General features: G+C 48.7%; 3 protein-coding genes across 17 annotated transcripts in view; 2 read left to right on the top strand and 1 right to left on the bottom strand.

The window, feature by feature from the left end:
- The window catches only part of Vcf1 (VCP nuclear cofactor family member 1), a 20923-nt gene extending 7281 nt beyond the window's left edge, over window positions 1-13642 (top strand). For 3 of the 10 annotated variants that reach the window (XM_039086765.2, XM_039086770.2, XM_039086766.2), the window contains exons 3-5: window positions 1900-1992; window positions 3294-3456; window positions 9619-9678. In XM_039086765.2, coding sequence (XP_038942693.1) covers window positions 1900-1992; window positions 3294-3456; window positions 9619-9644 — 282 coding nt within the window. In that variant the 3' untranslated portion in view covers window positions 9645-9678. Of the gene's footprint in view, window positions 1-1899; window positions 1993-3293; window positions 3457-9618; window positions 9679-11411 lie in introns of those variants that run through there. The other 7 variants (XM_006247695.5, XM_039086764.2, XM_006247697.4 and 4 more) reach the window with 3 other exon arrangements.
- Cog1 (component of oligomeric golgi complex 1) lies at window positions 12551-27587 on the bottom strand. 3 transcript variants are annotated; one of them, XM_063269227.1, is made up of 14 exons: window positions 25035-27587; window positions 22591-22832; window positions 22034-22215; window positions 21730-21900; window positions 19703-19859; window positions 18548-18758; window positions 17077-17865; window positions 16667-16813; window positions 16280-16441; window positions 15428-15555; window positions 14717-14825; window positions 13891-14000; window positions 13731-13809; window positions 12551-13300 (listed from the first exon to the last, which is right to left on the bottom strand). In XM_063269227.1, the coding sequence occupies exons 1-14, from the start codon at window positions 25413-25415 to the stop codon at window positions 13286-13288; spliced, it is 2883 nt and encodes a 960-aa protein (XP_063125297.1). In that variant the 5' UTR covers window positions 25416-27587; the 3' UTR covers window positions 12551-13285. The 3 variants fall into 3 exon arrangements, 2 of the variants coding, with proteins under 2 accessions (XP_063125297.1, NP_001100532.2); NM_001107062.2 differs by having other exon boundaries at window positions 12551-12742; window positions 25035-25349; XR_005489864.2 differs by lacking the exons at window positions 12551-13300; window positions 13731-13809; window positions 13891-14000; ... (1 more) ...; window positions 15428-15555; window positions 16280-16441 and having other exon boundaries at window positions 16672-16813; window positions 17077-17157; window positions 17474-17865.
- Window positions 23889-27587, top strand: part of Slc39a11 (solute carrier family 39, member 11) — a 421148-nt gene continuing 417449 nt past the window's right edge. For all 4 annotated transcript variants that reach the window (XM_063268767.1, XM_039085657.2, XM_063268766.1 and 1 more), the window contains exon 1: window positions 23889-24968. The gene's annotated coding sequence lies outside the window, so the exon portion shown is untranslated. The remainder of the gene's footprint in view (window positions 24969-27587) is intronic.

Below are 27587 nucleotides of genomic sequence, written 5' to 3'. Positions count from 1 at the left end.
TTTAATTTTATATTTCTACCACTAGCCCATTTCTTGATGGTTTATAAAGTATGATTATCTCCAAGGGTGACATTTTGTTGCTTATATTCAGTAGCAGTTCTAGGCGGCAGAATGTGTACAGTGTGTGTACACAGATCCCTTTTAAAGAGGTTTTATTCTGCAGTGTGTTCTAGAACGTGTTCTTCCTAAGGAGAGAAGGCAAGAGAGTGAAGTGGAGATGGGGGTGCACTCAGTTCCAGAAACCATGCCCTGCTTTGGGGGATATTTTTAGTGCGGGTGGAAATCAATAAGGGAGGGACAGAGCTAAATGTTGAAGAGCTGAGGGTGGGTCTTGCTCTCTACACATCTTGTCTCCTAACAGTTGCTGTGTGGCAGCTGGGTTCTCACACACACTCCAACAATCCTGCTGTATTTGGTTCCCACTAATAGGATTTACCTGCTATCTAGGTTTGCACCACCAATCCAGTCGTTTCAGTGCCAGTTAATGACCAGGACTAGAGTGTGTCTGCCGTGTGTAGACTTGGCTTCTGATAGCATCTTGCACCTCTAAAAGTCTAAGTCTGCTCTTTTTGCTTTTAAGTATTTAGCCAAAAAATAGGTGAGCTTTAGTTTAATGGGATGGTTGGAGGAATCCCAGGGATGAAGAAAGTAGCAATCAGAGATGCCATCTGCATCTTAGAGCTGAAGCAGTAACCGCCATGAACTTGTGACCATGCTGTCTGTGGCTTTGATGCTTGAGAACAGGATAAAAATGTCTTTTTTTTTTTAAACTTGAAGATATCTGTTTTCTTTCTAAAAATTGAAAAATTATATTTACTTACTTTCATTTGTATGTGCTTGTGTTCCGTTGGGCACTGTGGTGAGAGCCCTGGATGACCTACACAGAGGCAATGTTTTCCTTTTTCTGACTGGGTGGGGCTTGAGAATCAAATCAGTTGTCAGACTTGGGCAAGGAAGTACCTTTGCCTGCTGTCTCACTGGATCTGGCTTTGCCTTTTTTTTTTTTTTTAAATTTTTTATTTATGCATATGTATATGTGCCTACATGAGTGTATGTGTGCTACATGCTTGGAAGTGTCTGCAGAGGCCGCAACAAACTAGCTCTCCTAAAACCAGATAAGAGTGCTTCTGAGCTACCTGGTATAGATAGATGGCGGGGAACCGAAACCTGGGTTCTCGGTCCTCTCAAGGCAATAAGCATTCTCAGGTGCTGGGCCATGCCTTAAGCCCCTCTGCTTTATTTTAAGCGCACATGTTTTAGTATTAGGGTTTTTGTTTTGTTGTGAGTTTTTGTTTTTCTTTTTTCTTTTTTGGTACTGGTGGATAGGGTTTCCCTGTGTAATTGTTAACTTGGAACTTAGCGTGTAGACCAGGTGGGCCTTGAACTTGAAGAGATTTACCTGCCTTTGTCTCCAAAGTGTGTGGTTAAAAGTATGTACCACTACATGAGGCTTTATCGTTTGTTGTTGCTTGTTTCATTTTGTTTTGTTTTTCAAGACAGGGTTTCTCTCTAACAGCCCTGACTTTCCTGGAACTTGCTTTGTAGACCAAGCTGGCCTTGAACTCACTGAGATCAATCTGCCTCTGCCTCCTGAGTGTTGGAATTAAAGGTGTGCATCACCATTACTTGTGGTATAAGTACACACCAGAAGAGAGCATCGGATCCCATTACAGATGGTTGTGAGCTACATGTGGTTGCTAGGATTTGAACTCAGGACCTCTGGAAGAGCAGTCAGTGCTTTTAACCATTGAGCCAGCTCTCCAGCCCATTCCTGGGTGTTTCTTGAAATATTAAAATAATTTAGAGTTCCTTTTCTGGTAGCTTGTTTTCATTTGGAAGGCATTTGTTTAATATCACTACCTAAGATGAACTTCTAAGGCTTACTCTCTTCTGCCTTAGGTAATAGTTGGCCACTCCCGGAAATCACTTGTGGCATTGACTCACCTGCAGCTGCTACACTGGATCACAGGCTTTGTTGTCGGAAAGCTGGAGGTAGCAGACGCCTCTGCCTTGATGTTCTGAGTGAAGGGCTGTGAGGCCAGACTTAGAGACTTGCTCTGCAGGGAGAGGCTTTGCTCTGCATTTTCTTCCTCTCATTTTAGTAGGCCCTTTCCACGCTGGTGGAGAAATTGGGCCACAGAAAAATAGCATGGCTGCTGGGCAGTAGAAGAGGCCTTGCGCCGTAGCTCCTGGCCTTAGACCCACTCATCCCCAACTGGAATGAACTGCTTTCAGATGACAGATGCCAGTTCAGATGGGCTTTGCTAAATATAGCCAGGAGCAGCCAGCTCTTAGGCTTCTCTGCAGTCACAGAAGCAGAATTCCTTCACCTGGAAAAATTCCCAAGTAAATAGTATGATATGGTAGGAATGCAGGGTGAGGGGTTGACAAGGAAAAGCAAAGAGATTGGGATTTTTTTCCTTTCAAAATCCTTAATTAGTATTTGAGGACTTGAATTTTAACTCCAGTGACTTAGAGAGTTAACGACTTAAGCTTTAGGATTCTCCTCCGTCTGCTGTGTGGATCATGTGTACATGCATGGATGCCTAAGGCTGAGGTGGTTTTCTTCCACTGCTGTCCACTTGGTGTTAACTTGAAAAGTTATTATTTGTACGAATGATGTGCATGTCATGCTGCATGTTTGGAAGTCAGAGGACAACTTAGTGGTGACGACTCTCCTTCCACCTTTACATGGGTTCTGGGGCTCAAACTGGGCTGGCCAGGCCAGCACAGCAGGCACCTTCACCCACTGAGCCATCTTGCTGGCGCTCCACCTTATTTTTTGAGTCAGAATCTTAGCGAACCTGCAGCTTGCCATGTTGGCTAAATTGGCTGGACAGCAAGCCCTCAGGTTCCTCCTGTCTCCACCTCCTTAGAGTCGTCACCTGGGATTACAGATGCCACTGTGCCCAGAGTGTGATGTGGGTGCTGGGATACACACTGGGTCTTCAGGCTCACACAGCAGGCACTTTGCCAACTGAGCCATTCCCCTAGCCCCTGATCCTCTTTTTAAATTGAGGTGTAGTTTGCTAGTGTAAGAATAGTTTTTAACCATTCTTAATGAGCCCAAATAGCACCTAAGTCAGGCATGCCTCTCTCTTCAGTGAGCAAAACAGGAAGTGACTTATTAACTTGTATTATTCTTTATATGAATCCTGTATAAAGACAACTGTGTTTTCTTTTTCACTCAACCTTTCTTTCCTTCCTTTTAATGGTGTATTTATTTTATGTAAATGTTTTATATGCATGTTTTGCCTTTGTATATGTGCATCACATGTGTCTCTGGTGCCCAGGAAGGTCAGAAGAAGGCATTGGAATCCTTGGAACCGGAGTTTGAATGGTTTCGAGCCACCATGGAGATGCAGGGAACTGGACCTTGGTCCTCTGTGAGAGTAACTAGTACTTTTACCTTCCGAGCGCCTCCAGCTGTCTCTTCTAGAGGATGCACTGAGACTGGTAAAGATGGACTAGATTAGGCAGGTGGAGTGGCTTGTCTAATTCCAGCACTTGGGAGGCTGAGGCAGGAGGGTCACCCTTAGTTTGAGACCAACCATTGGGGTGGTAATTCTTGGCCAGTCAAGGTATAAGTGTAAGAGCCTGTGTCAGACTTAGGAAGGAAGCAGTTTTATTTCACAGGAGCTGCTCTCGCTGCCTTGAGCTGTACTGAACACATGGAGGAGTGATGCTCTCTGGGTGTACTTAGTGTCGACAAGTTGCACTAGATGCTCCCATGCAAACCTGCCTTCCCGAGTACAAAGTACCTCCCTCCCCAATGTTTGCCATCACTGTGAGGAAACAAGTGGCTTTCATAAAGCAGCCCGTGCCCTCTTGTCTTCACAATAGGAAGGAATTCTGATGCTGACATGGATCCATGAGAATGTTGTTAGTGAGAGTCTAAAGGGTGCCCAAAATAACAAGTGGGGGTGCCCAGATGTTCAAGGTCAAGAGTGTGCACCCACTGCCATAACTGAGGAGGGCTGGCTGTTGAGCGACAGTGGGAACGTGTACAGCATTTGTCACTTTATCCACTAGCTCACTCACTGAGTCATTCGTTTCCAGGTAGGATTGGACCCAGGGCCTTGCGTGTGCCTGGCAATGCTCTAGTGCTAAGCTACATCCCTGGCATAGCTTAGCATAATCTCCTTAAAAGATGCCTTTAACTTTCATTTTATGTTGGAGTGTTTTGCTTGCATACATGTCTGTGTACATGTGGTATAGAGGTCACTTTGCCAGGCTTCCCCGGAACTAGAGTTGCAGAAGGTTGTGAGCTACCATGTGGGCGCTGGGAATTGAAACCCCAGTTCTCTGCCACAGCAGCTTTTTTTTTTTCCTCCTTTTTTTCTTTTTTTCGGAGCTGGGGACCGAACCCAGGGCCTTGGCTTTCTAGGCAAGCGCTCTACCACTGAGCTAAATCCCCAACCCCTCAGCCAGTGCTTTTAACTGCTGAGCTACCTCTCCAGCTCCAGGTTGGGCTTACTTTTAATATTAAAGTGCTCGTTTGATTTTAAGTTAGATTTATTGGGTGATTTCTTTTGCATTTATTTATTGTCTGTTCAGTGTGTCTGTGTCTAGGTCAGAGGCCAACTGGGAGCTTCCTCTCCCCACCATGTGGGAATCATCTCTTTGGTCATGCTTTGTTTTTCTAAGACAGGATTTCAGTTCAGATCTCTGAGACAGACATGTCTCAGAGACAGCCATGCTGACCTGGAATTCACTGTGTAGCTCAGCCTACCCTTGAGCTTGTTTTTTGTGATCCTACCTCCACCTCCTAAGTGCTGGGGTTGAGGCATGAGCCCCAGGCCAGCTAAAACTCACACTTTTTCTCTATCTTGAATCTTTTGTAGGGTAGCAGGTTCATGCCAAAACCCAGAACTGTTTGAGTAGCTCTTGGGTGAGGAACTAGGACTGTTGTTTATAACTCTGTGGTAAAGGTATTTTGAAAATTACCCTTTTTTGGGGTAGGGGGATAGAATCTTGGGATAGCCATGGCTGCCCTTAGACTTCTGATGGTGCTGCCTTTCCTCTCTGATGTGGATTACAGGAGTGCGTCATATTGTGCATGGGCGTTTTCTTTGTAGGTTCATAGAAAGTGAAAGCATTGGTGAATGTGGAGATAGGGATAAAGAGAAGCTAAGGCCTAAAGATTAAAATGCTTTTTCTAGATGGATGGAGTGGCAGGGCATAGGTAACACACCATTAATCTCAACACCTAGAAGGCAGAGGCAGGCAGATCTCTGAGTTCAAGGACAGCCTGGTCTACATAGTGAGCTCCAGGATAGCCAGGGCTGCATAGCACGACCCTATCTTTAATGTATGGGTGTTCTGCTGCATATACATCTGCAGGCCAGAAGAGGGCATCACATTCCCTTAGAGGACGCTTGTGAGCCACCATGGGGTGCCAGGGAATTGAACTCAGGACCTCTGGAAGAGCCGCCAGTGCTCTTAACCTCTGAGCCATCTCTCCAGCCCAGACCCTGTCTTAAAAAACAAAGCAAAAACAACCAACCAGTAAAAACCATAATATACCCTTCCTTTCTTCCTTCCCTCCTTCCTTCTCCTTGCTTGCTTCCCTCCTTCCCTCCCTCCCTCCCTCCCTCCCTCCCTCCCTCCCTCCCTTCTTTTTGTGATAGAGGGGGGAAAGCATGTTGTAGATGATAAATATACTCACATTCTGGTTTGGATTATTTTAGTTAGCATATGTTAATTATACATAATAGACTTCATGTGGCATTTTCACATGTACACATAAGGTATTTTCACATGTACACATAAGGTCTTTATCCCAACCTTTCTCTTCCCCTCCCACTCAGAACATCCCCTACTTTTCTGTCTTCATTTATTATTTGGTTTACTATTTTCGATGGTTACTTAGGGTTGCTTAACTTTTAAATATTACCTTTATTTACACAGAACAGTGAACACTTATGGAAGTTTGTTTTCTCTTTACACTGTATGGGTCCTGGCTGTTGAACTCAGGCTGTCTGGCATGGCAATAAGTACCTTTACTCCTGAGCCCGTCGGAGCTTGCCCAGGTCTTGCACCAGTAAGCACTGCTCCTGTGAGATCAAAACTGCACAGACACTGCCACACTCAGAAACATGTACTCACTCACTGTACTTCCTCTGGCTCCTCCTTTCCTTCCCAGTTTCTAAGATGTGAGGGAAGAGGTGGTATAGGCATCCTGTGTGTGACTGAGGGATCCTTGAGGCGTTGCCACTTGCCTACAGCAGATTTCCATGAACCAGTCTGTAATAGCATGATGGAGGTTGGCGCTAGGTGGCCATGTCATGTCCATTTAGCTTCCCCATCAAGGTGTAGAACCTCCCCAGCCTCCAGCAGTGGAAGGTGTGGATGGTACCTATTTAGTCCTTCCCTGAGGGTAGGTCTCAGACAGCTGTGGGGTTGATTTCCTCATCACTGTTATTGGCAGCAGTGTGTGCTTCTTGCCTGGCATGGAGGGGCCACAGCCCAGTAAGACTTGACAACAGTTCTCCCTCAGCAGCCTGAGCAGCACCATTTAACAGTGTGTGAGCTAGCCATCAGGGAGGAAGCACCATCCTTGTTTTAGCTTGATGTCTCTCTGTCCTGTAATTGTTTCTTGAGAGTTTTATAGCTGAGGTGGCCCAGGCTAGCCTTAAACTCCAGATCTTCCTACTTTTATCTCCAGAGTGCTGGGATTACAGGCATGTACTGCCATGCCTGGCCTAGTTTTGATTTTATGAAGCAGAGAGACTCCACAATTAATATGCTTGCTTGGGCAGCTTTCTAAAGCTTATGAGTGGAAAACAGTATTTAGAGGTGTTTAGTTTCTGCTGTGCTGTAAAGGCGTTATCGTTTAAACTAACTTCACAGCCCGGTAAAACCTACCCAGGGGAACAGCGGTTCTTCATCTCTGGTGAGGAATTTGAGAAAACAAAGATGGCCTTCTTTAGTGTATTCATTCCTCTGCTTTGCAGCTCCTGCATCATGCCTTCTTCCTGCCTGTCACAGCTTGCCAGGTTCCCAGGGGCCATTGATGGTTTTCCAGTTCATGGTCTGAACATGGTTCTCTTCTGATCTGCACCCCCTCTTTCCTAACTCACCCATCTGCAGCTTTCTCTTCCCCTTCCCTATCCCCACCTGCCCTGCTTGTCTATAGCCTGTGTTGTTTTTTCAGGAACATTCCCTTCCTCTCCTTGCTTGGCTTCATTGTTGACTCAGCTAAAACTTGCAGGTAGTGAGCAGAGTGGTGTTGATATTCAGCAAGTGTTTCCTGATCCCTGCTGTCCTTTCTGCTGTCCTGTGTCCTTAGTCAGCTGGGTATGCCCATCTCCCTCTGGAGCTCTGCAGCCTCACTCTGGGTTGTGACATACACCTTCAACATTTCTAGTCCCTGTGTCTGCTTCCCGCTCAGCCTTATGAGGAAACCTCAGTGGACCTTTTTTCTGCATCTTCACCACATGCAGATCCCTGGGATCCTAACTTACGATTCTAACTAGAGCATGACTCCAATACTCAGAACTCTGCTGGTGCCTCAGAGGCTCTTGTATCTGGCTATGACCTCTTTCTGTGTTCTATGGTTCACCGGCCCATGACACAGTCCAGCCATACCACAGTGGGAACTTGTCACCCTCAAGACACTGTTTCCATTTGTTCTTTGAGTATGCTGGTTCTCCTGGTTTGTTATTTCCTGCCTATTCGAAGTTTAGCTTATAGACTAATAGAACTACCCTTAGAATCCTCTCCCATGTTTACCCAGCATGCACTGCTGCATTTCTCTCCTGGCAATAGTCTTAGACTCTGGTTATCTGTGGATGCATTACCACCATTTTCCCGACTGCACTTAGTAAATGTTTACCAAGTGCCTGAGCAGCTCTGGTGACAGCCTTATAGCGGACACACATGTCTGTTTACATAGCAGACAGGGATGAGAGCAACTAGTGGTCTGGCAAATACATCAGAAGCTCACAAGGGACTCCACAATTTCTACCAAGGACAGTGCCCTTCTGGCTGCATGGTGCTGCCAGCGGTTATGAGGATATAATGGTTGCCTGTACTTGAGACCCCTTTTCTTCAGGTTTTCAAAACCAGGGCTCTTCAGACTGGCCAGTGCTTTCCTGAGGGTGTAATTGGCAAAAGGCAGGCACCAGTTTTGGTAACAATTTAGTGTCTTTCAAACACAGGCGTAACAAGGATAGTTCACCCTTGCAGCCTTGGTACCAAAAGTTAGCGTCACCCAGTGAGAGGAGCTTGGTCAGTCCTTGCCCATTTCATATTTTCAGACTGGGAGGGAATCTTGCTTTTCATCTGTGGCTGGGAGGGCAGCGGGGGCAGACAGCACAGGCGACTTGGTACTTGTGCTCAGAGACTGGCAATGCAGCTACAGATGGCTTCCAGGTGGGGCTTTGCAGCACTTGTCCCATTTCCTCTTCTGGAACATTAAAGGGTGGAAGACCTTGATGAGAGGCATCTCCTGGAGGAGTATTCCAGCCAGCAAGCCTTCCAGTCCTTGGTGGTTAGGGAGGTGAAACGGTTTCCTAAAATCTCATTAGCAGGTCAGTAGCTCTTTCAGTCTCAGTCTTGAAGCTGGAAGTAACTAAAGACCGTACTCTGTCGTAGTGACATTCTCTACCTGTGGCTATTTTTCCCCCTCTAAGTTTATTTTTTTTTTATTTTATTTTATTTTATTTTTTTTTGGTTCTTTTTTTTCGGAGCTGGGGACCGAACCCAGGGCCTTGCGCTTCCTAGGTAAGCGCTCTACCACTGAGCTAAATCCCCAGCCCCTAAGTTTATTTTTTGAGTAAACTCTTTTAAGAAAATAAAATAACTGGGTCTGGAGAGATGACTGAATGCTGCTTACTGCTGTTTCAGCCCTGGTCAGTTCCCAGCACCAACATGGCAGCTGCAAACCATCTGTAACTCCACTCCCAGGGCATCAGATGCCCTCTGCTGGCCTCCTGGCTTTGCATGAATGTTGTGCACACAAGCACACATGCACACACACACGCATGCATGCATGCACCCACGAAGAATTTTTAAAAAGGAAAATAAAGTAGTTAAATAATGTAGAAAATCTAATTCTAAATGCTTTGCCACCTGTGTCTTCCAGACTTTTGATTTCATAGTATGTATATAATAGTTTGTTTTTAAACTAAAATATTTCTATTAATTCTTTCAGAATTTTCTGCAGTTGGGTGTGATCTCCACCTTCTCACAGATCTGCCCCCACTTCCCTAGCCACCCAGCTTTGTGTCCTCTCTTTAAAAACTCAGAGTCCAAATGTGCTGCCCCTTTGGGTGTGGGGGAAAAGAAGCTACTTTTAAAAGAAGTTTTATTACACTTATTGTGTATGTGTAAAGAACAACTTTTGGGGGATATCCCTGTCCGTGGAGGCATGAGGGAGAAGCGTTATGCATGCCAGGGCAGCCTGTGCCACACAGTGGGACAGCTGCTCAGGAAACCCCAGTGGGACCAGTGAGTTAAATAACTTCTTTTAAAAAGCTGGAGAGCTCCTCTGACCTGTTAATGAACTTTCATCTTTTCTGAAGAGAGTCATTTTGGCTATTATAGTTTGAAATACATATAATTTGGCATGCAAATTTGACTAAAGACTGATTCTAGTCTTGCCTTAATTTTCAGGAAGTGCCTGTAACAAAAAACAGTGAAGGAAGCAGACTGAGAGGAAATAGCCCTCTGTGGGTAGGTTTTTATCCAGGGTGGTGGTCTATCTAAATATTCATGACCTTCTTAAAGTGTAGGCAGCCATTCCAGGATGTTAAGGTAGCTTAGAAAAGGCCTTTGTACACTTTGTTTTGCTTTGAGTTAAGACTTAAGGAAATTAACTCCAGCCATTCCTGCCACCTGACTTCCTTAGAATCCTTTTCTGAATTGTATTTTTAATGGCATAGACACTTCCTGTGATCACTAGGTATGTGCCTGTGTGAGACAGTTCAAGTCACCTACGGACAAGTGGGTTTCAGGTGCACCAATGGCCGCTTCTGAGCAAAGGCATTTTGCTGTTTCAGATGATTGATTACATATATGTTAGTACACAGAGCTAGGACTTAATAGTCACTTTGAAAGTATAGATCTGGAAGCTTTTATAAATCTGTGCTTATAATGGAAATATATAATGGCTTTACAGAAAAAGTGATAGAGGATAGGGAAAAGTGTCTGTAATCTTCCCATTTTAACTATTTGGTCTGTTTTCTTTCCAGTCTCTTCTCTCGTGGGTAGACTTTACACAGTTGTAAACATTTCAAAGCAAATGCCTTTGTAACGGGTACATATATTGGATATAGCAAAGGGCCAAATTTCAGACAAAACTGTAAACCAGCTCAGGGTTGCACCCCTTCCTTAGTTTTTAATTCCTTCCCAGAAAAAGGAGAGGCAGCTGTAATCCTAGTGTCAAAGGGCAGACATATCTCTGTGTGCCTTGCTTTGATGAGGTTTCTGAGTAGCTTCTTTTAAGACGAGTGAATGTTAAGTCATGCTCATTAGAGGACACATGGTGCTTACTTGGGCACACATCCACGTGGTGGCAGCAAGATTGACAGCCTGATTCGTAAGTGTAGTCTGTGTACCAAGTGGTTATAGGGCATTATTCAGTGTAGGTTTTCAGTTACCTGTGTTAGAGTTTGTGGATGGGGCATAACCTTTTCTGTACCCTGTGCCAGTAGCTGATACTTGTCTTTTTGCTGAGAGCCACCTTTGATTACTGGAATTGGTGGGATGGATGGTTCAAGCACACAGAGAGGTAAAGGAGTAAGGTGCAGTTGAAGATATGGGGTCCAAGCTCATGCTTGGTTATACCTACCACCGCCTACTGCCAGGGTAGTTGTGTGTGAAGCCAGCATCTGTGAATGCGTACAGGAACCGTTTCTTTATAGCATTTTGGGATTACTTTTGAGGGGTTGTTTTTCTCTTACCACTTCCTTGTAACGTGTTGTCCCCAGGAGTCCCTTCCCACTGTCCTGTCTCATGTTCTGTTACTCCGTCCATCTCACTTAAAGCTTTTTCCTTTCTCACGATCCCTTCTACTTTCATAAGCTGTGCCCACTGTCCACATGAAGTCTGGGATAGATATTCATATCAGAATTCTATATCCATCCATTTTCAGGCAAATTTTTTATGTTAATTTTTCTTGCCATTTGTACCAGAGATATCCTGGGCATGTACTCAAAGGACTTTGTGTCCTGCCACAGAAACACTTAACACATTTGTTTATTGTTGTTTTCATAGCATCGAGGGAATGAAGTCATCTTAGGTGACTGTTAATTGATGAGTGGATATGAAAGCGTGGACACAGGCACAGTGGAGTTTTGTTCAGCTATTACAAAGACAACTCTTATACGGTGTCTCATTTTAAGCCCCAGTAAAGCCTTCTGCAGGAAGACTGGCTGGTAAGACCCTGTCTTTTCTTTCCCCTCCAGTCTTCAAGCAGTGACAGCGGTGGGAGCAGCAGCAGCAGCATCAACAGCCCAGACAGGGCCAGTGGGCCAGAGAGCAGCCTGAGCCACATCATCCCTGGATCCTGCCCCAGTACCCCCCAGCCGATGCCCGAGCAGTCTGCACTGTGCCAAGGCCCTTACTTCCACATCAATCAGACCCTGAAGGAGGCTCACTTTCACAGCCTACAGCACCGAGGCCGGCCTCCGACATGATGCTCCGGCAGTTTCTTGCCTTCTGTGAAGGGACAGCACTGTGCAGATTGGATATTTCAACTTAATGATTTGTTTTTAAAAGTTGCACACACACACAAAAAACTGCCTGTTGGCTTTCAGTCTATATTTGAGTACCGGGTCAGCAGGCGCTGTTTACTTGGGTTTTGCTGCACTATTGCGATTTCAGAGGGGCTTGGGAGCAATTTTTTATAGGATTCTTTTGAGAGAGGGCATCAGATCCACGTCATGGCAGTGTATGAGGAAGTCTCATCTGACTGATTTCCACATCTGTCACTTAGATGCTATACTGTATGTAAAAGAGCCTCTTAAAAAATGTGGGATCTTAACTTTTTTAATTCAATAAACTAGTAAAGAATATCTAGTTTCCATGAAAAAAAAATGTAAGTTTCTCCCTAAATGTAGGAAGCTTGGCTCAGTGTTGCACTGAAGTTAACTGCCATACTACCTCTTAGTATGTAGATGTCTGTGGAAATGCTCTCCCTTGAAACAGAAGAGTTGCCCACTCTGAAGACCATGGAAGTTAAGCCCCTTTCCTAGTTGTGGTCTTTGTTTTATATTTGAATTTCCGGGGAGAATATCACTTCCATATCTATTTTTTTCTGGTCTGTAGCCTAGACGCTATAGAGAACATTGTGCAGTTCTCAAAGTCAAGAAATACCTAGTAACTGTCTTACGAACTTGTGTATTAACAGCTTAACTGCTAGCTCCTTGCAGTGCCCATGACCAAGGCAGCGGTCAGTGCAGATCAAGTGCAAGCTGCCCGACAGCTGGAGGGAGAGAGGTTTAACTCATGCCTGCGGGTACCCGGCCCTGCTAGGGGTCGCCGCATTCTTATCATTGGAGCTGGAGAGATTGGTGTGGTGTAGAAACCTGAGCAAAGGCACCGCTAGGACAAACAGTGCGGTAGGGTTTATTTAGAGCCTGGGCGTTGTTCCATGCTACTTGGTCATACTAGAGAGCCAGGCGAGCTTGAACAATGAAGGTGCAGGTGAGCCGTCTTCCTCACTTGCAAGCTGTCTGAATAGAGAGCCAGGATGCGCCGTTGGGTCACCTACTCTGGAGAGTGCCGGGGGGCCAACCTGCCGTTAGAAGAAGAGGAAGTGCCTTAAGCGTCCACCCATAGCCTCCTGCCTGTCCCCTTCACTGCACCCCACTCAGAGGCCACACAGCACAGGCAACAGCGCTGAGGAGTGGGGATGGCTCTAGAGAGGAGGATCTGACAGGGACACACTGGACCAGAGCAGGTTACTATGTGACACAGTTGCAGTGTGAAGGAGGCCCATGCCAGGAGGGGAGTGAACATGCAGTGCCTTCCATGGCCTGCTCCTCTGAGGGCCACAGCATGGAAGGGCTGGCCCCGTGACATGGGAACTACTGTCATGAAGCCCAGAGTTCAGAAAGTAGTTTTTTTTTTTCTTTCAGGACTGTTTTCCAGATTTTAAAAACAGATGTTTGCTGAGGACTCAGGATCTTACTGGGTTTGTTGGCAAGGAATGTGGGAAAGGATACTTTACTGGAATTCTAACAGTAAGGCAAACAGTGCTATGAGAAGCGAAGCTGTCGCTGTCAAGCACACATGTACACAACACAACCCAGAAATACCCAGGAGGGCTCCGGCAGGCCTAATGGATGGCGTCCTACTGAAACAAAACATGTATTAATAAAACAGTGTGTGAGGAAGCATGTTTCTTCCCATCTCCCACCCAAGTAAAGGCACAGGTGAGACCGTCTGAAGACAAAGGGTCTTCCCACGTTCTGAACACAGTGTTGGGGCACAGTCATTCTTTCACCCCACAAAATGCAAGAAGCCATCTCTATCGTGTGCTGTGCGGTTTTCACAGCCTGGGGTCTGGCTCTGGGTAGATTTCTATTTTGAGGTGTTTGCACGAGTCAATGGGTATCTTTCTATGAGCTCAAGCTAGTGAACCCTGTCTTCTCTACTGCGCCGCCATTAAAAGCAGCCTTAGTGCATTGCTGTACGTATGGTGCTTAAGTGGTTATTTCGAAAAAGAGCTGGTGGGGGTCGGGGAGGGGGCTGGAGAACCACGAGAGCTTCTTGGCACTGACCTGGGTTTGGCTTTCGATGCCCCGACCGGTTGCCCTGGCCTTTCTTGTGCTTGTCATGCTCAGTGGAAGGAGTCCAAACCTCAAGACATGAAAGATTATTTCATTTCGGGGAACAGGTATCGGGCTCGGCAGAGCCCGGCAGACCTCTAGAGCTACTTACCTGATCTGACTGGAGGCCAGTGGCAGTATGTTATGGGGTTCCTGGGAGTTGAACGTGCTGCTCCGGGAGGCGAACTGATTCTCTGTACCAGTCACCAACCCAAATAGAACCTGCAGGTAAGAAATGGGGGCATGTGAGCATCACAGACTGAGTCACCCTCTGGTGGGTTCTCTTCAACCACTGTTTCCATAAATCTCAAAGCCATGTAGTTCTTTTCTAAAAGTCACACTTTTTTTCCCTTTCTTGTTTGAATTTTCAAGACAGTTTCCCTGTGTAGCCCTGGTTGTCCTGGAACTCTCTATAGACCAGGCTGGCCTCCAGCTTCTAGAGATCCATCTGCCTCTGCCTCCCTGAGTGCTGGGAAAGAGGCATGTGCCACTGTGCCCAGCCCTCACTCTCACTCTGTGTGTGTGTGTGTGTGTGTGTGTGTGTGTACACGCACGCACGCACGCACGCCTGTGAGACAGAGACATGGAAGAGTGAACACATGTGTCTGTCCATTCACATCCACACGCACTTAGAGGTCAGACCTGGGTCCCGGGGACTGAAGTTGGTGGCAGTTAGTGGCACCTCCTTTACACACTGAGCCATCCTATTGGCACTGATGTGTTCCTTTGTGTGAGGCAGTGGAAATAAACTTCACCAATCCTAATCTCCAATGTGGCTGTCCCAATGATGGCATTTTACCTAATTCTTTTCTGTGAAGTGGCTATTCTTTTGTTTTTCACTCCTGTGTTTGGAGGACTCTAGCATGTTTGTAAATCTGAATCCAAGACACTGTGGTCTCATCTTTGGTTACACGGAGCATGGCTGTGATCCAACTTACTGAAGTTCGCTGCACCAGGCGATTGAGGTTGCTGTTGAGATGCGGTGTGAAAACATCCAGGTCAAAAGGGTCAATGAGGGCCTCCAGCCTGTCAGCCATCTTCTCTATTCTGAGGAGAGTTAGAAACATTATTCTACACACACTTCAAGAGAGGAAACAACCTGGCAGGATTCACGACGACAGAAACCCAGAGGTGGGGATTACTCCACCTCTGCTTACTGTCCTTAGAGAGCAAACAGGACAGGTTCTGCTGGCTTCACCTAGCTGTGGGATGTATTCACCAGGTATTATTTAACCACTGCTTACACGGTGACTTGCTGTTTAAGAGAAACCCAATCGATGTGCAGGATGTGGGGGCATCTCCGGAAAGGGACTTCAGATGGTCTTTAGCTTAGGATGTGGCCATACACCAACACACAGACACACACACCAACACACAGACACAGACACACACACACACACACACACACACACACACACGACTGAAAGGACTAAGATGGTGCTACAGCTTAGAGGAGTTCCTTTACCATGGCCTCAGGGCTGCACTAGTGTTTAACACACTGCAAGATCATGTTTCTTTACTGCTGGCCTGGACAAGCTTCTGAATGTTCTGCTCTCCCACTACTGTAAAACTGGAAAGTCCCAAGAGAAACCCTCCTAAGTAGGGTGTTGTCCATTAATGCCCAGGGGGTGCCCCAGTAGGAAGATCACCTGGAGTCGGACTTGCTCCGGCTGCTCTTCACCTCCTCCCCCTTGCTGGTCAGAACAATGTTGAGGTAGCGTAGGTCATAGAGGAGCTGCAGGGCTCGGTTCTGGGTCATTGGAAATGTCCCTTCTTTCTGCAAGTGAAGGCTGGCTGGTGAGGAGTGATTCCCTACATGGTTCCACTGCAGGCTCTGCTTGGCACACAGCTTGGTGCATTTTTAGAAGGTGCTGTTGGTCCCACAAGGCCAGGTCCATCTCAAAAGTGTTAAATAGAACCCTGGTCTTAAAATCTCTGAGCATGGAAGAGACAACCCTTAAAGGCAGGCTCCTAGATGAAGGTGGCCTTTGCAAAGAGGCAGGGCCTTGACCAAGGAGAGAGAAGTATGTGAGTTCTGAGGCTCAGAAGAGATAACGAATTCTTCTCCCAAGTTAGGACTGGCCCTGCCTTTAGATGTTCCCAGTGAACACAGGGAAAGCTCAAAGGTGCCGTGGAGGCCGAGAGGCTAGGACCTACCCACCCTAAAGGGAACCTCTCGGTGCCATCGCTTCCGCCATCCCTCACTCTCACCTTACAGTTGATCCTGAGTAGATCAGGGAGGTTAAAGACTTGCTCAGAGTCTGCGTGAGCAAATGGTGGTGCTGGGGCCAAAACTCGGCCCCTTTTACTGTGAAAGCTTTTACCCCATCCACCAGTCCTAATGAACTTGAGCCATTTGACCTTGAGAAAAGTCAGCCTGCAGAGGCGAGTCCTCTCCTGAGAACTCGGGGCATGTTTATGGGCCTGGGTTGGGCAATACGATTCTGAACCCTTTAAACAAACCGCCCAAATCCAAGCCAAGGGTCTGTTTGGATACCCACCTTTATCTGGTTTTCCTCTGTGAGCTGCTCATAGGCGGCGATGACTTGGGCCATGCAGGTCTTCAGCATCTCCTGTAGGGTAATCTTTGGCAAGGCATGGCCTCCAACCCGATTAACTTCCTGGCATAAGCTGAACAGGAAGGACTGTACGTACCAGGACGGCTGAAAGATCAGAACACCACATTGCTAACTGTATCCAGCAGGCCACATGTGTCCCTCACTAACGACATTTACCCTGACCTCTCTCCAGTTAAGCATCTACCTGTACCACTCAGCTGTTCCTCAGAATATACGTAATGGGAATGGCTTTCCAAAACCATTCTGCTTCCCCACAGCAGTTTGCTCCCTCTTGCTGCCCAAGTACCCGTGACAGTGGGAAGAACTCACCTGCGTGGGGAGGCGGATCTTTGATGTGACACTGCTACCAGACTCTGTCTCCTCTTGAATTTCTAGTTCATCCCAACTGGTGGCAGTAGCCAGGACTGAACCAGCATCACTTAAAAGCAATGATTGGGTGAATCCACAAATGAGAACCTGATGGGGAAAAGAGAGGAGCCACGTTAGTTCCCCAGGCCTTGGCAGAAGACTGCGGTATTGACTCAAGATCGAGAAGCAGGGTTCCCAGTCTAGCTTGGGAAGAGGGAAACATGCTGTGGAATCTGGGCTGAGGGATCGGAAAGAGCTCACATCCGAGCTGCCTGGCCCATGGTGAGGCTGCTATGAAGTAAGCATTACTTCTCTCTAAACCTCACTAGGGCAGCAAGACTGGTGGGAGACCCAGAAGTCCTGTGACTCACTTTCACGAGTGCTGCGCTCCAGACCCGGTAGGCCATCACGCTCTGCTGGAGCAGGACTTCCTTCACTTCCTGCCACTGGGCCTGCACGGGGAGGACATCTTGAGCTTTCCCCTTTCCCTGCTTTTTCAGAGCCCTCACCTCCCTTGCAGGCTTTTCGGAACCCCCACACTTTCCCACAATACACTGCTTTAGGTGAGGGCACAGTTCTCCCAGGGACTGGCAGAGTCTGGCCATGAAGAGAACTGCATGCAGCTTGGTGCTGTGAAGGACATCCTTTTGGTCTTGTGTGACTTCTTCAATGACTCGAAGCTCTGCCTGGATGCAGCCCACAACGGACTTGATGCAGGCCACGGACTGTGTGCGCAGCATGTCCTGCACAGTCCCAGCGTCTGCATACCTATCAAACGCGGAGGTCTTTGCCTGGTGTGTGTGGGTGGTGTCCTTGAGCAATGGGGTGTCACTGGAGGGAAGGTAGGCGAGGAGGTCGTCCAGTTTAACCTTCAGCTTCGAATCCAGGGCCGAACAGAAGTTCTGGACACAAGGGCTGATTGCTTGGGCTTTCATGGAGAGGCCACTGTTGGCAAACTGAGCCCGATTTGCTACGCTGACCCAGGCAGCATCAGAAGGCAGGTCGTTGGGGCTCTCGGACCAGAGGTAGAGAGACATGTTCTGCTCAAAGTGGACATGCTTATTCGATGTGGAGTTGTTGGCCTCCAGTTCCTGCAAAGCTGAGACTAGGAGCTCTTTGGAGCTGCTGGAGATGGAGTCAAAGCCTTCTCTGGTCAGCGTCTATGGAGAACGAGAGCCGAGTTTAGCCATCACACTTTATGGAAATCTCCAAATGAGTTGAAATGGCCATTTATCCTGGCACTCAGAACATTCCCTACGACACTCATAGTGACTGTTTAAAGCCTGACTCTGAAACGCCCACAAAGGTTCAGGTGTTAACAGCTTCGTCTCGGTTGGTGGCACTACTTAGGGAGGTCGTAGCAACTTTTGGAGTGGGCTTAACTAAAGCAAGCACTCTGGGGTGTGTTCTGAGGATATGGATCTGTCCCTCTTCCCCAACCCCCATCCCATCTGCTCCCTGTTTGCCATGAGGCTAAGAGGCTTTACCACATGTTCTGATCACGAGTTGTGTCTCACCACAGGCTCCAAAACAGCCAAGTGACGTGCACTGAACTCTCACAACTCTGAGCTAAAACAATACATTGTTCCTCAGGTTATTTCTGTCAGCTATTTGGTCACAGATGAGAAAAACAACCAATACTGTCAACACAGTGTGGCAAAGGGCAGAGACAGCATCCCAGGGGGGGCCCGACAGCAGCCTGCTATGTCTTTTAACTTGTAGGAAATCTAGATTTGGTAAGAAATGGGGAAAGAAAACGTTCAATAAACAAGGGAGGTTTTAACACAGTCAAAAGGCCACACAGGCTTGGGTGTGAGGTGGCCCAAGTGATGCCCACTGTACCTGTAACCGATCCAGGAAGAGCTGCTGCATCAGGTCCTCCCAGAACAAGAGCGGCTTCTCCAGAAGCCGCTGACACACCACCTCCCAGCTGTGGCTGGCAGACTCGTTGGTAAGCAAATCCCATATGGCGTCTCTGATGCCTGCCAGACCTTTCATGCTCTTCACGTACATAAGCAGATTGCCGATCCCATTTTTAATGTCTTCACTGCACCTGTAATAAGACCACTTTCCTTGGATTTCTGATGTTTTGGGTTGTTTCTTTTTTTAAAAGGTTGGCTATGGGGGTTGGGGATTTTGCTCAGTGGTAGAGCGCTTACCTAGGAAGCGCAAGGCCCTGGGTTCAGTCCCCAGCTCCGAAAAAAAAGAACCAAAAAAAAAAAAAAAAAAAAAAAAAGTTTGGCTATGTGTTTCTGGCTGGTCTGGAACTTGGTATGTAGACCAGGCTGGCCTCAAACTCAGAGATCTGTCTGCCTCTGCTTCTGGAATGCTGGGATTGAAGAGTGTGCCAGCACACCTGGCCTTCGTTTGTGGTTTTCACATCATTAAGAAAAATTCTTAGGACTCCATTTGAAACCTCTGACCTGAGTATGTCAGCACATTTCTAGCTGGACAGGCGCTGGGAGTCTGTAGTACTCTCAGCGGGCCAACTCTTTCCAGTGCCTCATGGCACGGCTTTAGAGCCAACACATTAAACAAGAGCTCAGAGTATTAGGTACTCGAGAAAAGCCTCTACTTAACTGTTTTGGAAAAAAAATTATGGCGAGTGTATGTGTGTGTGTGTGTGTGTGTGTGTGTGTGTGTGTGTGTGCGCGCGCGCGCGCCCCCGTGCGTGTGCAGGTGACTATACACAAATGGAGGTGCCCTCAGAGGTCAGATGCAACAGCTCCCCCTGGAGTTGGAGTCAGGTAGGTGGATGTGAGCCACCCCGTATGGGCTCTGGGAACTGTACCCAAGTCTTCTGGAAGAAGAGCAAATGCTCTTTAACTGCTGAGCCTTCTGTCTAGCCCTCGGGGAAAAAACAGCTTCCTGATTCTCGGTCCAAACGCAGCTGTGTACCCTGAGTGAGTGACACATTTTACCCCATGACTTGGAAGCAGCTTATGGCCTCCCAGGTGCGTGCAGGTCAGGCCTCCGGGGTGCTTTCTGGCTGCTTACATGTCGATCCACTTCCGCAGCGTGCCCTTCAGGTACTCCTGGCTGATGGGATGTGCGAGGGTTCGCAGTGCTGGCTGGAACTCGGTAACGGAGGCTGGCAGGTGTCTGAACCAGCTGCACAGCTTCATCTCCCCTTGTAGGGCACTGATGCCCTTTCCTAGAGAAAAGCCAAGTGAGAAGAATCCGGGCTGGGCTCTGAACGGCATTTTAAGGATTACAAACTCAGGAGGGAATTCCCAAAAACCTAGCTGTGTCACCCACCCTTGAGAAGGTGGGTCAAACTGGACAAAGGTTAGATAGAGGAAGTACAGGGGGTGTCAGTCCCTGTGCGTGACAGCCTCCCCACACTCTGCTGTTCTGGCCAGGAGGAGAGAGGAGGGCCAGCGAGGGCGGGAGGGAGGGCGGGAGGGAGGGCGGGGGGAAGGGAGGGAGGAGTGCTGTGAAATCTTCTGTGTGAGTCCGTGTGTGTGCACTTGCACGTGTGCCCCCCCGAATGTGTGGGTGTGGGTGTTTGAGGTGGGGTCTTGCCATGTGCTTAGGTTGGTCTCCAAGAGCCCCAGTGGTCCTCTTGCTTCAGACAACTGAGTAACTGGGTCTACAGACGAATGCCCCTGTGCCCACCAGTCATGGCATTTTAATGACAGAGCTTAAGCTGCCAGAGAGAAGTGTAAGCTATTCATTCCCCTTCCCTTAGCATCCAAGGTCACTCGAAGACCTAAGGGATCAACCACTGGCAACCTGTCCTGCCCGCTGAGTCTCCTGGTCATCCTGCAGGCTGGAGCAGCGCTCCTTGGGCAGTGCCTTTCGGGGTAGGTACTCTCTAGAGGCCGCTGAGGGTTTGCACATCCGTTTTCTATGCTGAGGCAGGTCCTTCAGGACTCACCTTTCACGAAAGGGATGAATAAAAACATCCCAGCATGGGGGCGGAGGGGTGTGTGTGTGTGTCTCAAAGCATAAGACAGGGATTTTACTCAAAGACGAGCCCTGGTAGTAATGATCCTGTACCCCCTTCCTTTCTTCCTTCGGCTGCCTCCTTTGCTGATGGTTCCTCTGACCCTGCAGCTCCTCTACTACAGGAGTCTGTCCCATTCTCTTTGCTCACTGATCCATCCCTGTGGCTACAAATGCTGCCGCCCGCAGGGATGCTGCAGGTGGGTGTCTCTGGGGACACCTGCTCACTCCTCAGCCCCATGTAAACCCATCCCAATCCCCAGACCAGTTCCTCTTCTAGTTAACGTGGACACCTCCCTTCCACCTGCTCCCCAGCCGACCCTTCATGTCCAGTCCTCTCAACAGAGATCGACTGGCCCCTCAGTTTCATCTCTATGGCTCCCTTCTAGCCCAAGTCCTCCTCCTATGTCTGACCCTGGACCATGGTGACAGCCTTCTGTTAGCTCTCAGCACCTCTCTGCCCTGCAGGACACCACTGCCACGTACACATTTAATTATAGCTGGGAAAATGCTACTCCAAAGAAGTATGGGTGCAGGGGACATGTGGCAGAGGGAGCACGCTAAACCTGCAAGGACATGGAAGGATACCCTGATCTCGGAATAAAGTCCAGCCCCCCACATCCGGCCCATTCGGCTGACTTTCCCTGACCCCTGGCCACGCTGCGGCCCTCTTCTCTCTAGATCCTCCCCTCGTTCTAGAACCCCCTCAAACCTGCTGGCACTTCAGCTCCTCAGTTACAGTATAACACCCTCATCTCAGGACTCGGGACCTATCTTCGTTTTGCGTGGAGCTCTCTTCCCTTCTTCACTTAACTCCTCTCAACCTTCAGCTTTTGGTTTAACTCCCAGGGAAGTCCTCCTTGGCTTTGGGTCCCTAAGCAATGACTATGGCTGACGCCAAAGAGCAACCTGTGTGCACCTCTGAAGGTTCAGCACCTCCTTTTACAACTAAGCTATGACGTCCGCCGCAAAGCAGGGGTCTGAATCTTCCCGGTTCCCTGATTTATCCCCAGAGTATGTCGCAGTAACTGGGAAATGGCAGATCAGTTGAATGAGGGAAAAGGTTACAGGCTCACCAGTGGGATGCTGCCTTGTGACCGTCTCCAGGGTAGAGAAGAGCAAGCCACAGGGCAGGGAGGGGTCGGGTAGCACACCTTCTGGCAGCGTGTAGAAAAGGGCATGTGCTTGGTTCAGAGTGGTAGCCAGCAGCTCCACCAAAGAGCATATCTGGGCCTTGATGCCAGCACCTGTAAGAAGAAGGCACACCCTCTTGCAAATAGTACCCGTCGGCAAGGCCTCAGAACGGGGCCTCAGGCTCCCTCGGCACACGCTGCTCCATTCCCTGTTGAAGAATCACATTTTTGAGCAAAGCATACCCACCGTGATGAGGCTGGTTCAGGAGTGTCTGAATAGTTGCCTTTCTGGCCAACAGGAAGTCTGTGAGGGCTTGCCGGGGAGAGCTCTCCTCCAAGAGCATTATGGAGCAGAGAGCCTCAGCCACAGCCTGGTCCGACACAGCCTGGCACTTGAGCAGCATCTTGCTTTCGTGCAAAATAGTTGACCTAGAAAGACAAAGATCATCAGGGAGTAGCTAACATTTGAGGTGAAGTGCCTCAGTGTATAAGAAAAGACAGGCAGAGGGGCTGGAGAGATGGCTCAGCGGTTAAGAGCACTGACTGCTTTTCCAGAGGTCCTGAGTTCAAATCCCAGCAACTACATGGTAGCTCACAACCATCTGTAATGGAATCTTCTCCTTGTGTGTTGAAGACAGTGGCAGTGTACTCATAAAATAAATAAACAGATCTTTAAAAAAAAAAGAAAGAAAGAAAGAAAGAAAGAAAGAAAGAAAGAAAGAAAGAAAGAAAGAAAGAAAAGAAGACAGGCAGAACCCTGGGCTACTGTAGGGGGTCAGTGAGGTCCCGGGCTACCAAACTTACCGGAAGTGGCTGGCTGCTGCCACCTGGCGGACGAGTATGGGAAATCTCGAGAGGATGGGGCTGTATCTGGAGCTAGAGGAGTCCAGCTGCAGCAGGCTATGCAGGTGGCAGCACAGCAGGTAGAGCTGTGTGGCCTGGAGGTGCTGAGAGGCTTCCATGCAGCTCCAGATCTTCTCTGGGATCTCCAGCAGCAGCTTAATCTGGGCGGCCATGCTGTAGAACTTCTCGGACGGGGGATGTGGCTGCAGGGCAGAAGACCGTCATGAGAGCAAACGAACAGAAAGCATAGCTCCGTTTACACAGTTGGGGAGACACGGTTTAAGATCTGAAGCTTTGCCATGGGTGGTAGCACACACTTTTTTTTTTTTTCTTTTCTTTTTTTCGGAGCTAGGGACCGAACCCAGGGCCTTGTGCTCGCTAGGCAAGCGCTCTACCGCTGAGCTAAATCCCCAACCCCGGTAGCACACACTTTTAATCTCAGCCCTCAGGAGGCAGAGGCCGGTGGCTGTCTTGTGAGTTAGAAGTCAACCTGGTCAACATAGCGAGTTCTAGACCAGCCAGGACTACACGGAGAAACCCTGTCTTAAAAAACAAAACAAACACAAACAAACACAAAACCCCACCAAACTCTCAAGTTTCAATTAAGCTACACTACTCAGCCTGCAGGGCACTGAGGTCTGACAGGGGCCAGCATCTCGCCATCTGGTTATCGGTGGGTGGGAGGGGCATCTTGCCATCTGGTCATCCAGTGGGAGGGAGCCTTCATACAAGCGTCCTCCTCCCTCTCCTTTCTCTTCAAGGTCACCACAGATTTCTTGTTGACCTTTCTTTACCACCCCTGCACCAGATCTTCATCTGGCTGAGTCTTTAGGCTTCTCATCTGCCCTTTGACATCGATTCTGTCTCCATTAGTGGGGTGTAGGGGTGCAGGTAAAGGAGGGGGACTAGCTCAGGCTCTTTTGTGCTCTTTCCCCATCTATGTGAGGCAAGCAGGTCCTCAACAGACATCAGATGCTAAGTTTGATCTCGGACTTCCCAAGCCTATGACTGCGGGAAAATGAGTATCTATTCTTTATGAACCATCCAGTGCTAAGTATTTTGTTCCAGCAGCATAGCTGGCCAGAGACGTCAATGTTCTACATAGTTGTCCCCATTGAGGAGGAGCCCCACCTAACGTGCTTCTTCCTTCAGAACTATTATGTTAAATGGACATAATTATTTTGGTGATTAATCAGCTTTATGCTAAACTATTTTCTACTTCCAACCTTTTTAAAGTTTAACCTCAGACTAGACTTTTTTTTTTAAAGATCTATTTATTATATATGAGTACACAGTCACTGCCTTCAGACACACCAGAGGAGGGCATCAGATCTCATTACAGATGGTTGTGAGCTACCGTGTGGTTGCTGGGGTTTGAACTCAGGACCTCTGGAAGAGCAGTCAGTGCCCTTAACCACTGAGCCACCTGTCCAGCCCTTCTGCTGCCATTCTAAATTATTCATATTAAAATTCAACTTCCCATGGATTTATTTAATTAGAATGCAAACGTCAAGAAAAGATTGGGAGGCTCCTGTTTGATTTGAGCGGAGAGGGTGTTCCCCCAGAAATGCATCAGCCATAACTATGAAAATCAATACATTTCTAAAACCAGGCCTACACAGCTGAAAGTTAGCCAGCTAAGTCTGTCCGTTTGAGAAGGGAACTGTATTTAATGTATAGATTAGGCCGATATAGTTCCAACCTTCTTCGGCCACTTTCATTATACTGCCCTAGTCCTTTTGCTTGGGTTTTTTGACACTCAGGGAGCACGAGAAAGCTAGTGCCACATGAGGGTTAGTTAGTGTGCTTTTGCAATTTCTTCTGCTGTTACAGTAAGTTCTTCTAGGTTAAAACTATTCACCCTCCTGTGTCCTCTGCTCATCCCTAGGACAACACCCTACGTTAGGATGAGCTTCCCACCTCATCATTCTGCATCTGGTCTTTAATCTTTCAGGGAAGGGCGTCAGGATGGCCTGAATATTCTAAACCAGCCTTCCTTGCCTAAAATGAAACTGTTCACCTATTAAAAGGGGGAGGGCCTGACGGCTGAGGCTACCCTCCCCCAATTCTCCAGGCTCGGGAGCAGGGTTGGGTAAAGAATGAATGACTTTGACAGGAAGGAGTGAGTGACTGTCGAGAGACCCCTGGCGTTTTCAGTTGAAAGGGAAGGAGAGCGCAGGGAACCCACAGGAGGCGAGGGAATCGTCCGGAAATCCGGGAAGGATCCTGGAGCAAAAGGCCGGCTGACTTTTCGGCAGCGGACCAGCGTCCCGAGGAAGGGCCGCAGACGCCTCCCAGAAGCACACAGCGGCGTGAGGGGCGGGCTCCTCCGGCGGAAGGTGAGGGGTGGGGTCCGCCGGGCAGCGGGGGCGGTGGGACGTGGCGGGTTCGGATCCCGGACTGACCTGCGGGGCCCGTGGGACCCGGGACGCCGCGGAGCCAGCCTGGCGGAGGCGGGCACAGTATTGATCGGTGGCCTGCACGGCGTCCACCAGCCCCTCCGCGCAGCGGCGCATCTGGCCAATGGTGTCCGCCGCCTCGATTAGGTCGCGGTACCGCTCGCCCACCATCTGCCGCAGCTCCTCCTTCTTGTGCTCGATCTCGGCTCGAACCTGGCGCTCCAGCCCGCGGATTTCCTCCGCTCCATGAGTCTCAAAGAGTGCGTTGGGATCGCGCAAATCCAGCCGCTTCAGCGCGGAGGAGGCGGTAGCCGCCGCCATGGTGCTAAACCAGGGATCCGCCGGCCGCTTCCGCCTGCCAACCCCGCCCCGCCCTCCCGCCATCATGGATGGGGGAGGAAGTACTTCCGCCAGGTCGGGAGCCTCGGTGGTCCCAGGGACTGATCCTCGGTGGCAGTGCTGCTCTTGAGAGCTTGGTTTTTTTGTTTTCTGGTTTTTGTTTTTGTTTTTTTTTTTTTTGTTTTTTTTTTTTGTACTATTACAACCTCCCTTCCTCTCTCTTCCCTTCCCTCTGCTCCTCCCTTCCCTCCTCTTCCCCAATCTCAGCCAGTGTAGGGTGTGTGTGCGCGCGCGCGCGCGCGCGCGTGTGACAGAAACAGACACGCGCGGAGGTCACAAGTTTCAGGAGGCTCACTCCTGCCACGTGGGTCTCAGTATAGAATTTTTAGATGGGATTTTGTCGCATTTGGTGGCAATTGCCTTTGCCTGCTGTGCCATCTCGCCTACCCTGAGCACTTGTTTCCTTGGAGAAGTGAAGTAGTTAAGGTTGCAGAGCCGCACTGGTACTTGACGGTCAAACAAATGACCCGGAGCCTCTTATGTCGCACCCAAACCCTTTTCTGGGGAGAGAAGAGCTTCGGGGGGGGGGGTGTTCATTATGGTAAAGATGCACCTATGGTCGTGTTGTTGTCGGTCTTGCGTGCCCTTCTGCCTTCGATAGGCCATCACATCAACCAGGCCTGGGTCTCAGGACTCTTTCCTGACCATCTGGACTCGCCAGCTGGAGATCTGAGTGACAGTTGTGGTTCCAAGGCTTAGCTGCCTGGGTCTTCTATTTTATTTAAATACTATTTAGTCATAAAATGAGTTTCCCTGTTACAGCCCTCCTGGATTGGAGTCTGATGGCGAGTCCATGACGCCTGAGGTTTGGACATCCTAAGACTGACCCAGTAAGAAAACCTGAGCATCCTGGCTTGCTGTTAACAAGTCCGTTCAGGACCCTTCATTTCTTGAAAAGTTTGCTGTTGAAGAATTCATACTTACGTTAACACAGACAAAACAGTATTGCGTGTACCATACACGGCCTCTGGATTTTCTCATCCATTCACCACTGTCACTACTTTGAGGCAAATGTCACAGCAATAGATTGATATCTAAATAAGGGTTTTACTTACGACATTCTAGAAACAAGAGTTCCTGCTCTTTGCGCAACAAAAGCCCAGGGAATTTTATTTACCTCGGGGAAAGGGGTTATCTCAGAACTCATAAGCCACTAGGCTCTAGATACTGCCTAAGTGTAAGAGTTTCCCCGTTCGGCGCGCCCCCTGGTGGCGCAGCTGTAAGATGCAGTCTTTTCTATCATCTCCCTCTGCAGGCTCTCTGTTGGTTGTTTTGCTTCTGAGTCTGAGAATTTGTCTTCTGTGTTTGGAAAGCGCTTCTCTTGTCTGGCAGGAACTTTCCCCAAGACTTCTTGCACCTACTGTGCCAGCCTGGGACCTAGGACTGGTCCCCAAGACCTGCCTGGGCCGTTGGAGGCAGCGATGCCCTGGTGCAGGGATTTTATCCTTCCTAGTAGAGGCTAGGCATCACTCACAACATCTACTGTGCAGAAGTGGCAGGGACAGTGGCTGCAGCTGTAGTTTCAAGGGCTAGCGCTGGTGACTACAGGTTGGATCATTTTGGTTTGGGAGTGCTCTCCCTGCCTTTGCTCCTGTCTCCTCAGCTTAGTTGTGCATCCTGCCCAGCAACTCCGCGAAGCTGCCTGATGTCTTACTGATGCATCCATTTTCTCTGAAAATCAGAACCGTGGTCTATAGCTTGCCCTGGGTGCCTAACACTTGTGCCTCAAGCTTCCAGCGCCACAAGAGTTAGCTAGCACCTTTCCTACACTGCGGAGAACGTGACAGGCTACAGATCAGTTTGTGTGGGACCAGGAGCTTCCTGTGTGCTAGCTTTGGCAAAAGCCCCACTGCCCGATGTGTTTTGAGACCAGCGTTTGCTTTCCGTTTCTTTTGCACTGTTTCCTTGGCTAGGTTCATCAGACTTGCCTGAAGACGCCACTGTTGCCTCTCTTCCTGCAGAAGGAACTGCTGTTCAGGGCCGTTTCCAGGTGTTTTCTCCTGGGAAAGCTCCTCAGGCCCACAGGAGGTGTGGCCTTGGCTCTGCTCGCTAAGCCTACAGGCTTTACCCCTGCATCAAGGAGAGAGCAGCCCCCTCCTTTCCTGACACTGCCTGCCTATCAGCCAGAACTATCCAAACCAGCAACAGGGCCAAGAGCTC

Source organism: Rattus norvegicus, chromosome 10 (genome assembly GCF_036323735.1).
Source record: "Rattus norvegicus strain BN/NHsdMcwi chromosome 10, GRCr8, whole genome shotgun sequence".
Lineage (NCBI taxonomy): Eukaryota > Metazoa > Chordata > Mammalia > Rodentia > Muridae > Rattus > Rattus norvegicus.
Note: the sequence above shows the minus strand (reverse complement) of the source record. Positions and strands in the feature narration are given on the sequence as shown.